The sequence below is a fragment of the Hyaena hyaena genome, unplaced genomic scaffold, assembly GCF_003009895.1.
Source record: "Hyaena hyaena isolate Hyena2069 unplaced genomic scaffold, ASM300989v1 scaffold_285, whole genome shotgun sequence".
In the NCBI taxonomy this organism is placed as follows: Eukaryota; Metazoa; Chordata; class Mammalia; order Carnivora; family Hyaenidae; genus Hyaena; species Hyaena hyaena.
Genome location: NW_024080917.1, coordinates 1424690 through 1441150, shown reverse-complemented (window position 1 = coordinate 1441150; position 16461 = coordinate 1424690). Strand labels below are relative to the sequence as shown.

At 61.4% G+C, this 16461-nt stretch overlaps 1 protein-coding gene across 7 annotated transcripts in view; it reads right to left on the bottom strand.

The window, feature by feature from the left end:
* UNKL (unk like zinc finger) overlaps positions 1 to 13660 on the bottom strand; it is a 36251-nt gene extending 22591 nt beyond the window's left edge. For 3 of the 7 annotated variants that reach the window (XM_039246795.1, XM_039246796.1, XM_039246797.1), the window contains exons 1-5: positions 13584 to 13660; positions 12316 to 12525; positions 3810 to 3986; positions 3300 to 3433; positions 120 to 255 (exon numbers count right to left, since the gene is read on the bottom strand). In XM_039246795.1, the coding sequence (XP_039102726.1) occupies positions 120 to 255; positions 3300 to 3433; positions 3810 to 3986; positions 12316 to 12525; positions 13584 to 13660 (734 nt within the window). Of the gene's footprint in view, positions 1 to 119; positions 256 to 3299; positions 3434 to 3638; positions 3987 to 8058; positions 8130 to 12315; positions 12526 to 13583 lie in introns of those variants that run through there. The other 4 variants (XM_039246799.1, XM_039246798.1, XM_039246800.1 and 1 more) reach the window with 4 other exon arrangements.
* Positions 13661 to 16461: the final 2801 nt, after the last annotated feature.

Here is a 16461-nt window from a genome sequence, read left to right as displayed (position 1 = left end):
GGCGGGGGCATGCCCGGGGGGCGGGGAGGGGGGCGCGCCCGGGAGGGGGGCCGGCCCGGGGAGGGGGGCGGGGGCATGCCCGGGGGGCGGGGAGGGGGGCGCGCCCGGGCCCCGCTCACCTGTACTGGAAGTTGCGCGGGCTCCGCCGCCGGTCCCTGCTGTTGTGGTAGTGCGGACACGCGTAGCCCTGGCGACACAGGCGCGGCGGCTTCGGACACGGCTCCGTCTTGTAGCTGCCCAGCACGAAGCTGGCGTCTGAAACACGGGGGCCACGTGGGAACGCGTGCACGCGGGCCGAGAGGGCCGACCCCACGGCCGCCACTGGCAGCGAGGCGCCCACACCCGCCACAGCCTGGAGGCGCCTGACCCTCGGCGAGAGCCAGACACGCGTCTCCGCCCCGCGGGACCCCAGCGGTGGGAAGCGGCTCATCCGGGGCGGGAGCGGCACGTGGCTGCCAGGGGCTGACGGGGTGACGGCCGCACAGCACTGTGAGGGTACTGATAACCCCTGAAACGCACACTTTAAAACGGTGCCGTTTAACCCAGATATCAACAGTGGATTTGGGGTGGCAAGGACCTGTGATGTCAGCTCGCGGGCCGTGACACATGTCCGGCTGTGGTGGGGACGCCGCACACATGGAGTCACAGGGCATATAGGAATTCTGTACTTTCCTATCAGTGGAACCCAAAGCTGCTCTAAAAAATAGTGTATCCTTAATTTTCTTAAAAAAAATTTTAATGTTTTATTTGTAAGAGAAACAGTGTGAGCAGGGAAGGGCAGAGAGAGGGGGAGACAGAATCTGAAGCAGCTCCAGGCTCTGAGCTGCCAGCACAGAGCCCCACACAGGGCTCGAACCTGCGAATCGTGAGACCATGACCTGAGGCAAGCATGGGTGCCTAACTGACTGAGCCTAGGTGCAGGTGCCCCTCATATATTTTTAAATAGTCAATTTCTTGTTCTCTAAATTTTATCGCAAAGCAGAAACAAAAAACCCCACCTGGTGTCATTTGGAAACAAGAACTGAGAGAAGATGCCTAGAAATCATCCCCACTCTCAGGCGGGCTAATGACCAACACGGCTCCTGCACACGCCCTGTCCCCCAGGCACTTGGCCAGCAGGGCTGAGCCCCCCGCCCAGGGATGGGTGAGCGGCGGGGGAGGGGCAGGCAGCGCCAGCACCCGAGGCGACGCGGCCGGATCCTCGGAAGATGTCCCCAGGTTGAAATTTAACGTTACCCTAATGTCCGGCCACACCAAATACAATTCGAACTCATTAAATGACACACAGAGGGGCATAGAAAGACAAAAGGGGGTTTGAGAAATAAGCCCATTTTAAGAAAACAGAAATGAGGGGCGCCTGGGGGGCTCAGTCAGTTAAGTGTCCAACTCTTGGTTTCAGCTCAGGTCATGACCCCGAGATCTGTGAGTTCAGGCCCCACATGGGGCTCTGGGCTGACAGTGCAGAGCCTGCTTGGGAGTCTCTTTCCCTCTCTCTGCCCCTCCCCTGCTCTCTGTCTCTCAACATATATAAATAAACTTTATATTTAAAAAAAAAACAGAAATTAGAGAACATTTATTCACAAGCGCCGAGCGGGTGCCTTGTGCAGATACAGTCCGATACAACCTTGACACCATGACCTGAGCCAAAGCCGGACACCTAACCGAGCCACCCAGGCGCCCCCAACCATGCGACATTCTGAAAAAGGCAAAGCCACGGCACCAAAACCGTGGTGTGAAGGCTCAGTGGTGGCCGGAGCCGGAGCGGGAGCCCTAGTGGGAACTGTGGACGCTGGTTCGTGTGTCCGTCTTGGTTCCCGGGCTGTCACAGGCGTGTCACGTGTTCACCAGGGGAAACGGAGGGGTGCACAGGACCCTGGGCCACCAGCAACATGTCCGTATCTAAAAAGCCCAACAGGTCACATCGGCCGATTACAGGCCGAGCCACCACACAGGGACAGAGAGGAAGAGGTGGAAGCCGCAGACGGGAGCGGCGCGCTCACGAGGGTCGGCGCCACAGGCTCCGTGGGAGACGCTCAGAAGCCGAAGCCAGAGCGCCTCACTGGACGTTTGTGACCAGCCCCGGGGGCGGGGGCGGAGGGCCGCCCCGCAGGGCGGAGCCACAGGCCTCTCGCTGCCTCCCGGCTCTCCCTCGCAGAGCTCAGCTGGGCACCCCCAGGCGGGGGGACAGCAGGCTGGAACATGGGCGACAGGAGGTGCTCAGGGGCGTTTTCCGGAACGCCAGAAACCGCGGGCAAAGCACGAGTCCTCAGGCGCTGGAAGCGGGGAGCTGCGGGCACCCGGCCCGGCTCTGAGGCGGCCCTCCCCAAGCAGCGACAGCACACCGGGGGGACGAGCACTCAGCACAAGTGGGTGCCCCTGAAACACAGAGGGGGCCGTGGGGCCGGCCGGCAGGTGCCACCGTGGGGGGGGGGGACGCGGGGCACTTCGTCTCCATGGGGGGGCTGGGGAGGGGGCAGAGACGGGAGGAGAGTGCGGATCAGCATCGCACGACCTTTGCGGGCCTATCTGGTACCCCGGGCCCTGGCGTGGACTCCCGGGGGCCGGCAAAGACACATGCCAGGGGACAACGGTGTGAAAGCATCACTGACACAGATGACATCGGCCGAGCAAGTCTGAGGGGACCCATCACGACTTCCGGGGCTTTTCTCAAAATGGCACTGCCCTTCTCAGCTACCCGGAACAAACACCCGGAGAGAAGGCAGACTAGCGGGTGCCGGGGCGGGGGGGTGCTGCTTAACGGGCACAGGGTTCTGGAATTAGTGCAAATGGTTGCACGTCACCGAGTGTACAGAATGACACGAATTGTTCACTTTAAAACAGCTGAAACGGTACATTTACGTCCCGTGTATTTACAATAAAAACCCCCAAAATGTCACCACCCACGGCCATCACCTGGGGAGCTGCCAGGAACGCGGGTCCCCCAGCCCGAGGGACACAGATGAAGGCTCCTGGAGACCCACGGCGGGGAGACAGGGATGTCCCAGGAGCAGGTGTGCGGTGAACATCGGCCCGGCTCCGGGACAGGGGCCCGGAAGGCGCCGTGCCCGCCACACAGCCCCTTCCCCAGGCAGCAGCCGCAGGCTGACCGTCCAGGGCAACCTTGGGGCCTGGACGCTGGGGCTCAGACCCCACCGGCCACCACTCCCTGAGGGGCTGGGCTGACATACTCAACTGGAGACTCAGTTTCCCCATCTGGTCTACAAACGAAGGCAGTGAGGTCCACTGTGTGGGGGAGACGGCGAGGACCCCCCCCCCCCGCCCCAAGGCCTCAGGGTTACCTTGCCACCGGGGGTCCTCGCCCAGGATCTTCTCGATCATGGCCTGGCTGGCCACCGCCCCAGGCTGCAGGTCAGGGGTGCCGTCCCCGCCGCCCAGCTGGCCGTTCTGCAAGGCTTCCTGGGCCTGCAGCTCCCTGCGGGCAGACGGCACACGGGTTACAGCGCCGCCTGGCGTCTGTGCAGCCCGCCTGCAAGCTGACCCCATCATTTGCTTCTGTCGCTCTGCGGAGCCACCTAGAAGGTCCAGGACGGCCGGGTGGGCCTCAGACCTCAGGCACGGCCCGGTCCTGGGACGGATCCGACGGCTTCAGAGCCGGGATGCGTTTAGCAGGGACTCACCTGCCCCCGTCATGGGCACTGCGGCGCACGGGCTGGGCCCCGCGAGTTCCCAGGGGCGCACGGGGGCGGACGGAAACCTCGTCAGACGTAGAGCCGAGGCCAGAGAGCGAATCGCTCGGGCCCACGGCCGGAGAGGTGAGCGGCCGCCCGCCCCGCGGACGCCCCACGCACCTGATGTCACAGACGGGCGGCCGCAGGTCCAGCGGGCCGTGCGCGAAGGCGCAGTGCAGCCCGTTCTTGACGCAGTGGCCGCGGGCGTCCGTCTCGTGGATGCACGTGCCCGTCTTGTAGTAGCGCAGATGGTACTTGCGCTCCGTGTCCCCGGTCGTCCGGTGCAGGTACGGACACCTGGGAAGCAGAGGGGTGGACACAGGCCATCTGAGGCCTCGGGGCGTGGGGATACCCGCAGCACGGAGCCGCGCCCCTCCTCATCGGCACCCGGCCACGCACCTGCTCGCACAGTCTCATCTTCGCACGAGTATCTGCTCTAATGTCTAATGGCGGGACTGCGGTCCTGGGCGGGGCCCGTCCCCTGGACTCGTCCCCCCGGCACTCAGAGGCCCCACAAATCCCTCAAGTACATCTGGTAGAAACACCGAATTTTCTGGAAATCATCCTGCATAATTTTCTGAATCCAGAAAAAGGAAGTTCGCCCCCAGAATGCAGCTGTGCCGCTCAGTTTTCCTGACGAGCTCCCATCCCGCCCAGGTGCTTCAGGGGACCCTCGAGGAAGGGGCCTGGGGAGAGACTCAGGGGCCTGGACCTGGCTGGAGGAGGAGGCTGGTGGGGGCTGGCCAGGAGAGCGGTGGCCGCAGGGGGGGACCGGGGGGAGGCCACGGACAGCGGATGCAGGGAGGTGGGGGGAATCACATGCACTGGATACGGAGGGGGCAGGAGTGTCACGTGCCCCAAGTGCAGGGGGGGCAGGGGTGTCATGTGCCCCAGGTGCAGGGGGGGTAGGCGGTGCCACTCGTCGGTGCCAAGCCCCACACGCCCAGGGAGAGGCCCCCTCGGCTGCCCAGGCGGGCTGGCTTCGCATGTGGGGCTGGGCACCGAGCCCACACGGAGGAGAGGCCCTGCAGACAGGAGCCGCAGAAGAGGGAGGACTTCTGCCAGGACCTGAGCCGGGGGCGCCGAGGGGGCTCAGTGAAGCGTCTGACTCTTGGCTTCAGCTCAGGTTGTGATCTCACCGTTAATGAGTTCAAGCCCCACGCTGGGCTCTGTTGTCAGTGGGGAGTCAGCTTCGAAACCTCTGTGCACCCCCCCGGCCCTCCCTGCTGTCTCTCAAAAATAGACATTTAAAAAAATGTTTTAAAAACCTAGTTTTTGGGGCACCTGGCTGGCTCAGTCGGTTAAGCATCCGACTTCGGCTCAGGTCATGATCTCACAGTTCGTGGGTTCGAGCCCCGCGTCGGGCTCTGTGCTGACAGCTCAGAGCCTGGAGCTGCATCAGCTTCTGCGTCTCCCTCTCTCCCTGCCCCTCCCCTGCTCACACACACTCTCTCTCTCTCAGAAATAAATAAAAAATTAAAAATATAAAATTGAAAAAAACCTATTTTAAATAAACTTAAAAAAAAGAAAAGGAGCCTGAGCCAGCAACGCCCCGTCACCGCGGGAGGGGTGAGGCAGGAGGCTGCTGTGGCCCATCCCCCACCCCTCCAGGGACGGCTGAGGAGCACCCGCGACGCTGGTCAAGGCTCAGTGCCACCTCGCTACCCAGCAAGCTGTGGACCCAGCTGCCGGGAGCACCGAGGGGATGCCCCCCCCAGAGCAGGGTTGAGACCCCAAAGTGAAGGCCTGGGGGACCACTCACCCTCCAGCCTGTCCCCTACAGTAACTGGCAGGCATGGCCGTCAGATCGCGCAGCACCTGGGGCGCGCGGGGCGCGAGGAGAGTGGGCGCGTGTCCCTGGGAACAAGGCAGAGGCCGAGGGAGAAGCCGGCTGAGGGTCCAGCCGTTCTGCTGAGACCCCGATGTGGCCTCGAGGACAGTCCGCGCCCGGGGCCCAGCACGTGGGCGGCAAGAGCTGCAAGCCGCAAACGACCCAGGCGCCCACACGATGAGGAGTGGGGGGCGGCAGGAGGCCCCTGCAGACCCCAGGAAGGGCCTCAGCCTCAAAAGGGAGCACAACTCGGACATGTTTAGGCTCGCGTAGACCTCGAGGACGCGTCGCTCAGCGAGAAAAGCCAGACACAAAGCCGCGTGCCGTGTGATCCCACTCTACGGGGTCGTGGAAGCCGGAGCCAGGGCGACAAGAGGTGGGGGGTGGATGCGAGGGGCCCGGGTGGCAGGTGGGGCGTCAGTGCTGAGCGGGGACAGAGCTGCTGTTTGCGAAGAAGAGGAGGATTTGGGAACAGGCAGTGGGGACAGTTTGGTACCACCCTACGAAAGTCATCAATGCCACTAAACCTCACACTTAAAACTGGCTAAAATGGCAAATCCTACGTCACAAGTATTCTGTCGTGGTCGCAAACAGAGCCCACTGGACACCGAGGAGACTCTGTGTCCGTGTGCAGACGAGCGGGCGTCAGGTCCGGCCCCTGCGGGGTTTTCACACGTGGACGCATGGCATCTCGGCACGCGGGGGGGGGGGGGGGGGGGGGGGGGGGGGGGGGTGCAGAGCACGGCCAGCGCCCCGGGGCCCTCGGACGAGCCCGCGGGGAGGATGCGCACCCCCTTGGCGACGGCAGAAACTGGAGACAGGGCAGGGTGCCCTGGCAAAGTGTTCCCCGGAACAGTCCCCGAGCACCGTGAGACACAGGCAGGCGGCACACGGACAGGGCGACTCGGTGGCACAGTATGAAAGCAAGCATGATGACACCACGAGACACACACCTGAAAAAGGAGACCAGGCACAGGGCCACGGGCCACGGCGAGTCCTGGGCAACCCCCCTCCACGCAGCTGTGCCTGGGTCCCACGCCTCCACCCCCAGCCTGCGCACGCGCATCGTCCTGGCCTGGGACTTGGTCTCTGGGCACCGGGGGCGCGGCAGCGGTCACGGGGAGTCTGTGACTCTGGAGGCGAATGCTGCCCCTCACCCACACTGCGCCCCGGGGAGGTGCTCGCGGCGGGTGCGGGCCGCCTGACTTCCCGGGTCACAGCCCAGCCCGCGCCCGGCCCCCAGCTAAGCACCCTCCTTTCCTCTCTGGCGCCATCGTCAAGGCAACCGGAGCCCCGCCAGCCCTGCCCAGCCCTGAGCGCGGGAGGGAGGGAGGACCTCGAGGTACTGGAGGGAAGACTCCGAAGGAAGGACAGCGGCCCGTCTGCAGGAGCTCCCAGCAGCGAGGGCCTCAGGCGCAGCACAGGGGCAAAGCCCGCACCTCCTCCTTCGCGGGAAGACCCAGGGCTCAGCCCAGGACCGCAGGCAGAATCTGGCACCGATAACCCATCCCAACCCATCCCGGGCCCACCGCCCCCAGGCCGTGCCCCGGGGTGGTTCGGGGGATCTGCCACAATCAGTGACCCAAACAGTGTCATTGAAACAAGGTTGGGGGGTGACTGTCCGATTCTTGATTCTGGCACAGCTCATGATCCCAGGGTCGTGGGACGGGGCCTGCGCCAGTCTCCGTGCTGAGCGTGGAGCCTGCCTGGGACTCTCCCTCCCTCTCTGCCCCTCCCCCCTGCTTATGTGCACACGCGTGCGCACTCTCGCTCTAAAATAAAAGAAACTCCGGCAGGTCTACGTCGATGGCGTGACGGAGCGCGACGTGCGGGGCCCCGGCAGTCGCGGCGCTCGGGGACCCTGGAGCCAGGTGCAGGGAGGACGGGATCAGGGGTCCAGGAAGGGGAGCCTGGCGTTGCCCCCTCCCTCGGGCAGCCCTCGCCTGAAGCAAAAGCAGAGCCACCGAGGCCGGTCTGCGACGGGCGACAGAAGCGGCCCACCCGGCTCCGACCCACCGTGCGTGAGCGCCGGCCAGGAGCGCCCCGGGCCAGGCGTCAGAGCCCCTGGAGGCCTTGCCGACCCCAAACCGTCCAGTCCCCCGAGTCCAGGTGGGCTCCTCGGATCCCAGGTGCCGGTCCAGGGACCGCAACGGGGGGACTGCTGGGCATTCGGGACATTCAGGTACAACCGGACTCGCTGCCAGGGCCCAAGGAGCTCAAACGGGTGGGGGACCGGGACGGAGCACGGACACGACGGGGCTGCAGCCCGGGACAAGCCAAGCACCGCCAAGCAGTCACACGACGCGGGGAACAGCAAATGCGGACAAAGGAACGAGCCGTGGGCTAGAGGTGGGGGGCCTCTGGGGACAAGCTCGAGGGTCAGCTCACATCTGCCCCCTCTTCTTGGACACCAGGGGTGGGGGGCTGCCAGCTCACCCCACGTCAGCCCCGCACTCCCACCCTCTCTGGAAGACAGAAGCCCCCACTGGCCGCCTCTCCCCTCCCTCGCAACCTCGCTCACTCAGCAGGCTAACGTACCCAAACAGCAGGTGTCTTCCAGACTGAGCAGCTCCCCGGCTCCTGACTATTACACGGTAACATTCAGGACCCGCCCTTGGCTTTCACCCAGGCCCTAAAAGCCCAAGCAGAGCTCACCTGTAAGGCCAGTTTGGAGCAAACCTACAGCTACGCTGAAGTGAAATTCACCCAGAGCTTCGGGCCGTAGACGCTTGGGTTTTTACAACTAAACACGCAAGCGTCTGTCCACAGAACGATCAGGCTGAAGACGGCGAGGGGCGGCAGGCACACCACAGCCCCGACACCTGGGACAGCAGGCTCCCACAAGCACACGCAGCTTCGTGAGTCGGAAGCCGCGGACTCGCACATCACCAGCCCACCTGACCCAGGGCCTGTGGGGAGAAGAGCCAGGCCAGCCAGGGGAGCCCTGAAAGCATCAGGCCGCAGTAATGGGACCCGCCCACTTCCTCCTAAGCAAGAGATTCCACAACTGGGGGTCTGGAGGGCGACTCCCCAGAACAGCCTGCGGACCGCAGGGGGGTGGGGGGGCTTACAGAGGAAGGAGAGTGGCTACTTCTACTTTGCACACGAGCCAGTGGGGGCTGTTTGATTTTCCCCAATGAAGATGTTCGCCCAAGGGCCCTGGAGGGCCCCCGAGGCCACTGGGAAGGCACCTGACCATCCCCAGGAGGCCCGCACCCGCTCTCCCACAGCAGCAGGCGCCAATCACACCCAGATTCCAGGTGCGAGCACCCAGGCCAGCCCTGACGGTAGAGGGTCCGGTGTGGAGAGCGGGCCCAGCTCGGGCCGGGGACTGTCCACACCGGCTGCCTCTCAAAGCAGCTTTCAGGAGGCGGCTGGACCAGCAAACCCCTCCGGACAGGAGTTGCTCTCCTTGAAGCCAAGCCCAAGAAATACCTGAGCTGCAGGTACACGTGGGAACAGTGAGTGGGGCTGGGCCAGACACAGGCTCGGAAGCGGCTTCCTGCGCCGCCGCCACCGACTCTCCCGAGAGCTGCCAAACGCACACACCGCACACACCGCTGGCCGACCCTGGCGGGCTAGTAACCCCTGGGGCGGGAACACGTGACCCGAAGGACCCATCGCGCCCAGCCTCGGAGAAGGGGCGTGTCCGCCAGAGCAGAGGCCCGAGGGAGAGCCGAGCAGTGGACGCGAGGGCACCCAAGGAGAAAGGGGGGTAACAGCAGGGCTGCCCACGGGGAGGTGAGATGACAGCGGAGGTCACCCAGAGGTGACACTGGGAGCACCACGAGGGGGGGAGGCCTGGGGGAAGGGGTGACAATAGGGGAGGCAGCCACCGCAGGAGGGGGGACAGCGAGGGGAGAAGGTGCGCGTGCGCGCCAGCCTAGGAAAGGCCGAGACAGCAGGGGCGCCACCCGTCCCGGGGTCCCCGTCCCGTCCTGCCCCACAGCTGCAGGAATAATCCTGGATGCTCAGGTCACCGGACAAGGGCTGACGGGCCTTCGCTCTCTGATAGTATCCGTGTTTTAAAATAATAGGTCAGCTGGGGCGCCTGGGGGTGCTCAGCCGGTTAAGCGTCCGACTTTGGCTCAGGTCATGATCTCGCGGTTCGTGGGTTCGAGCCCCGCGTCAGGCTCTGTGCTGACTGCCAGCTCGGAGCCTGGGGTCTGTTTCAGTCTGTGACTCCCTCTCTCTCTCTGACCCTCCCCCGCTCACGCTGTCTCTCTCTCTCTCCTAGAAATAAATAAAAAATATTAAAAAAATAAATAAAATAAAATAAAATAATAGGTCAGGATGGGGGACGCCTGGGGGGCTCAGCCCATTAAGCCGGACTTCAGCTCTGGTCACCATCTCCCGGTTTGTGGTTTCCAGTCACCTCTGGCTCTGTGCAGACAGCGTGGAGCCTGCGTGGGACCCTCTCTCTCTCTCTCTCTCTCTCTCTCTCTTTCTCTCTCTCTCTCTCTCTCCCTCTCTCCCTCCCCCACCCTCAGCCCCTCCCATAAACATTAAAAAAACAAACAAACAGGTTGGTAGTTCATATGCCCCAAACAACTTTCGAGAACCCATGAGCTGAAATAAAAGGTTCTGTCCTTACTCTGAAAAGTAGTCACTACTGACAAATGCCATTCGGGTGCTTTGTGAACCAGAACACGTCATCAAACAGGACAAACTGTGCCATTCCACCGTGGGGGAGAGAAGGTCCCTCCCCTGTGGAACTGAGCGGCCGTTACTAAGGAGAGGCCCCCGGGGCCACATATGATCTCTGCCCACACTTCCTGAAGTTCAGGGTGAAGCTCGATACAAGTGACAACATCTCTGCTAAGACACGCGTGACTTTCTTACTACACGGGGGTCGCAGGCTGCACCCCAAACAGAAAATGCCAAACCAGCGCCTAACTGCCCCTCGTCCAGGTTCTCAGTGATGGCCTCTGTGTCACTGAGATGACATGGCAATATTTCTGTAATAAATAACTGCCTGGGGGGCTCCGTCGGTTGAACGTCGGACTTCGGTTCAGGTCATGATCTTGCAAGTTTCTGAGTTCAAGCCCCATGTCAGGCTCTGTGCTGGCAGTTCAGAGCCTGGAGCCTGCTTCGGATTCTGTGTTTCCCTCTCTCTCTCTCTCTGCGTCTCCTCCCTCATGCTGGCATGCTCTCTCTCTCAAAAATAAACACACATTAAAAAAAAAAAAACCAAACCAGTTGCCGGTTATTTAACTACTATTGAGTCCAGCTGAAATGACCACCTCCAGATGCTTCATTCCACAAGAACGGGGTGCCACCTGGTGTCCAGCAACAGGGCCCAATCAATACCAGGACATGACCAATACCAACAGCTGTCCCAATGTGCTTTCTGTATGGGCACCAAAAGCATCGACGAATACGGTCAGTCCCTCACAAAGAGCTCTGGAAGGGGGTCAGACACAGCGGGTGACTGGATCCCATACCGGGTCAGGCAGCACCACTCCCCGCCCCCAACCTTGGGTATCTCAGGACCCAAGGCGCAGAGAGGTGACTGACGTGGGCAAGAGAAATGGGGGCCTGATTCCAGGCCTCAGCCCAAGAAACACAGGTCTTCTTCTGTTTGCCGAAAATATCAGTTTAAGAAGCAGTTGAATAAGGCACTTGTAAAAGCCCCCACAAGCGGAACCAGGGAGGCCCAGGCACGTACTTCGGCAGGCTTCAGGCCGCCCTCGCCACTATCTTGTTTACCTCTCTGGTGCTCAACTGAAAGTCTTCGAGGCAGCATATAAAGTTGACGATATCGCTGTGAGTGAAAAGTTTACTCCCCGCCCTAAGCATCTTTGGAAAGTGAAGAACAAACTGTACTGTCAGAAGGGGATGTTCCACGGGGCGCCCGGGTGGCTGTCAGTCAGGCGTCCCACCCGGGCTCAGGTCGTGATCTTGTCGTTCATGAGTTCGAGCCCTGCATCAGAACCTGTGCCGACAGCTCAGAGCCCGGAGCCTGCTTCAGATTCTGGGTCTCCATCTCTCTCTCTCTCTCAAAAATAAACATTAAAAAAAAAAGTTTTTTCCAAAAGGGAGCATTCCTGGAGACCCAACTCCCTTCAAGGGATCAGGGGGTGAAGCCAAATGGAGCTCCCCCAAATCAGGCCTGGATGCGAGGAGGTGACACAAGCCTTGGAGCACAGTGATGCTGCCTGACCTCCCGGCAGAGGCGGACCAGCCCTCCTTCCTCAAACGGCCCGGAAGGAAAACACAAAGCCTCCCGATATCGATATCTGTCTGTTACATAATATACACTCTGACTGCACGTGCCCGGTTTTCCTGTTCTACCTATTGCTGAATGAATACATCTGCTCATAACACCATCGAGAAACTTGTAAGAAAACAGCCAATCCAAACAAAACGTTGGTTTTCCCAACTTTAAAGTGCTACAGAAACGACAGGCTGCAAATGAATTTCCCTATCAATTTTTTTAAAAAAAGAAGTTAGACACGTACGCTGCAAGGAAGTCAGCGTTCCAGGTACGGTCTGCGCTGACGTGAGCAAGCGCTCGGAACACGCGCTCTGACCAGAAAACACGGGGCAGCTACAAAGCGGTCCTACGCCTGACAGGTGCGTCTGCCAAGGTTCGTCTCTAATGCGGAAAATCTGGGCAACTAGGTCCAACGCGGGAAGTGAAGGCAAGTCGGTTGGCGCCGCCCAAGGGTGTCCCCGAGACACGGTCCTGAAGGTGGAGAGAAGTCTGCCCCCCCAGTGGCCTCCGTTAACACCTGAGCACAGAGACAGGACCCCGTGTGCAGGTGGCGGCCACTGGCTCTGCCGCACACTCACCCGTCGCCGTCGGGGCACACGCCGCGGGCTTCGTCGTACTTGGCACAGTACACGTCCGGGCTGTAGTTGAAGGTGCCGTCGCGCCTGCGGAGCGGTCTGCGCCGACGCTGATTTAGGAAATGCCAATGGAAACAGGTAAATGGCCTGTGCTGGGCGCACTTGTGCTGCACAAACAGGGCGCACTGCTCTGTCCTAAATTCCTTTAGATACCTAAAAAGACAAACAGCGTTGCGGGTCGCTTCCGCCGAGGCCTGGGGGGGCTCGTGGGCAGGGGGCGGACCCGCGAGCCAGGGTGCCCCAACCTCCGGAGCAGCCCCTTCTCTGAGGGCAGACGGCCCCAAACGGCCGCCCCCCATTCCCAGCGCGCTCCTCGGATCCCAGGAACGGTCCCCAACTCCCCGCGAGGCCGACCATCTCCGATCCCAGATGAGACCCCAACTCCCGAGTCCAGACGGTCGCCCTCCACCCGCGCCGGGGTGCGTTCCTCGGATCCCAGGCACGGTCCCGGACCCCAGGCTCAGCCCTCGATTCCTGACCCCAGGCACGGCCCCTCCCCCACGGAATCCAGACGGCCACCCCCCACCCAGCCCAGGCGCGATTACCCAGGCCCCGCCCGCAGCACCCCCCTCCCGGCCACGGCCGCGACGCCCAACTTCAGGCGCGACGCAGCGACCGCAGGCGCAGCCCGACGCCAGAGGGCTGCCCATTCCCGACCCTAGGTCCGACCCCCGACCCCGGACGGCCGCCTCCCCACCCCCCAGCCCAGGCGCCATTCCCTAGACCCCGCCCGCAGCACCCCACCTCCTGGCCACGGACGCGACGCCCAACTTGAGGCGCGCCCCAGCGACCCCAGGCGCGCCCCGACCCCCGGGCGCTGGTGCCAACCCCGATCCCAGGTGGGGGCAGCCCGAGTGCGGAGGACCGCCCCCCCCCCACCCCGGCGCATCCGCCCCAACCCCGACCCTCCCGCAGCGGCGCGTGGACCCCAGCTCCCCGCGCGCTCCCAGCCCCCGCCCCCAGGTGCCCCCCCCAAGACCCTGGGCGCCGCCTTTCGACCTCAGGCGGCGGCAGCTGGCGTCGGACGGCGGTCCGCTGCCCCGGGCTCGGGAGCGGCGCGGGGGCCCGGGCGCGGGGCGGGGGACGGCGCGGGGCCCCAGGCCGCACTGGAGGCGGCACCCAGGCCCCGGGGCGCGGGGCGCGAGCCGGGGGCGCACGGGGCCGCCCCCCGCCCCGCCCCCGTCCTGGCCGCGGCCGGCCCTGCCACTGACCTGTAGTGGGTCGGCTTCTCCGTCTGCGGGGGGGACCCGCTCAGCGCCGCCGCCGCCGCTTTCGAAACCGACGGCATTTTCAGTCAAAACAATGCAGCGCGCATGCGCCAGGCGGGCCCGCCCCCGCCCCCCGGATCTCCCCCCGTGCCGAGCCCCCCGTGCCCTCGCCGGCCGGCCCCGCCCCCGCCGGCGCCGGGCGGACCCCAGACCCTCCCGGCGACCCGGCGCAGCGCCCGTGGGCGGGGACGCGCCCCGAGCGCGCCACCCCGCCCCCGCGGGCTCCCGTGCCCGCCTTCACCCCGGCCCAGCGCGCAGCGTCCTGCCGGACCCGCCGCAGGTTCCCCGCATGGGGACCGCGGGCCGGCTGCTCACTCGGGGAGTCCACTCGTTCGTCGCTCTGACCCCGGGCTGGGTGCTGAGCTGCCGAGAATGGACCCCGTTGCTTAGGGCTGCGTATGTGGATGCGGGGCCCTGGGGCGGCTCTGCTGTGCGTGTCTCCCCAGCCTTCTTTTAAGGAGTCGGAACGTGTCCCAGAGTTAGAGTGTGGTGATGGCCGCCCCAAGTGAATACACCACTTTCATCGTGTACTTTAAGTGGGAGAATTGCCCAGCATGTGAGCTATGTATCAATAAAGCTGATTTTAAAGGAAGAATCCAGACACCTGGGTGGCTGTCATTGAGGGTCTGACTTTTGATTCTGGCTCAGGTCATGATCGCATGTTTGGGGAGTTCCGCCCGCCTCCGGCTCTGGGCTGTCACCGAAGAGCCTGCTTGGGACTCTCTCTCTGCCTGTCTCCCCTCTAATCAACTAATTTTTAAAAAGTTAACATTTTTTTTTTACAAAGCAAATTAAGGGGCACCTGGGTGTCTCAGTTGAATGTCCCTCCGACTTTGGCTCAGGTCATGATCTTGGGGTTCACGAGTTCCAGCCCTGCATCAGGGCGCTGACAGCTCAGAGCCTGGACCCTGCTTCCCATCCTGTCTCCCTCTCCCTCCAGCCCTCCCTCCCTCACACTCTGTGTGTGTCTCTCAAAAATAAATGAACATTAAAAAAATTTTTAAAGCAAATTAAAACGAAGAGGCTGTGGCGTAGGCAGACATGTTCTTGTTCTGAACAAAACCCCCGACAAAGAAGCCCCAGAAGTGTGGCTGGGCCGGAAGAGAGCACGCTGTAAGGGCAAATACCGCCAGGACCACAGTAGCCGCTTAGCTCGCCACCTGTCCGCTGCCACCGCTTTGCGGAGCCCACGCACGGGGAGGGCCTGCTCGCGCTGTCACCGCTGGCTTTCGCTCTTCCTTCTGTTGGGACAAAGCCCACCCAGGTCTGGGGTGTGAGGTCGGGAAGCAGAAAACGGCGGTCAGCCGCCCAGGAGACGCTCAGGACTTATTCCCACGTGGCAGGACGTGCCACCAAAGACAGTAACACTCATCCTTGTGTTCACAGTGGTTGCGTCTAGGTCGTGGCGTCACTGATGTTTCTGATGCTCCTCCTTTTGCTTATGACAGTGTCTAGCTTTTCCCGATAAGCCGCATTGCTTTCGCCATAGGAGAGTAACTTTTTTTTTTTTTTAATATTTTATTTATTTTCGAGAGAGAGAGAGACAGTGTGAGCAGGGGAGGGTCAGAGAGAGGGAGACACAGAATCTGAAACAGGCTCCAGGCTCTGAGATGTCAGCACAGAGCGCGATGCGGATCTCGAACCCACGAATCGCGAGATCATGACCTGAGCCGAAGTCGGACGCTCAACTGACTGAGCCACCCAGGCGCCCCCATAGGAGAGTAACTTTAAAAAAAAATTTTTTTTAATGTTTTATGTATTTGAGAGAGAGAGAGAGAAAGAGCAAGCGAGCAGGGGAGGGTCAGAGAGAGAGGGAGACACAGAATTCGAAGCAGGCTCTAGGCTCGGAGCTGTCAGCACAGAGCCCGACGTGGGGCTCGAACCCACAAACCGTGAGATCATGACCTGAGCTGAAGTTGGACACTTAACCGACCGAGCCACCCATGCACCCCGAGAGTAACTTTCAATTAAAGCCAAAATTCTTTTCATTAGGTCTTTTTATTTCCTGCAAAAGCTAGGAAGACAAAACGTAAGGGGAAGACAAAAGGTAAGGGTTCTGGTTTGAATGACTGTTGGTCAAACAACATAGTTCCCAATTAAACAGAGAACCACGAGCCAGGACAGAGAAAGGACGGCTTCCTTCTCTGTTACCTCCCACATAAAAATGTGGCCTGAGCTATAATTAGGTCAACCTTTCCAAACCTTGTTCTACGTTTAAAAAATAAATATACTTGGGCCCCTGGGTGGCTCAGTCGGTTAAGCGTCCCCCATCGACTCAGGTCATGATCTCATGGTTCGTGGGTTCAAGCCCCGTGTCAGGCTCTGTGCTGACAGTCGGCTCAGAGCCTGGAGACTGCTTTGGATTCTGTGTCTCCCTCTCTCTCTGACCCTCCCCTGCTCACACTGTGTGTGTCTCTCTCTCAGAAATAAATGAAAACATTAAAAATTAAAAAAAAAAAAAAGCTAAAAAAAAAAATACTTGGGGGCTCCTGGCTTGCTTAGTCTGTAAAGCATGTGATTCTTGATCTCGGGTCATGAGTTTGAGCCCCACATCGGGCATGGAACTTACTTTAAAATTTTTTTTAAAAAATATGAACATTCTTGTATTCATCCCACTTGCCAGACAAGCATAATTTACCCAGGGGGCCCCGACACCACGAGCCTCTAGCAGAGAGAGCCTTTGGGAAGCCAGTGCACCGCCGTGTAGCCAAGAGTCCCTTCAAACACCCAAATGAGAGAAACCTCCAATTAACTTCAGCACCCAGACATGCCAAGATAAAACCTTCCACTAGAAGCGTAAGTGAATAAAACCTTCCTCTTG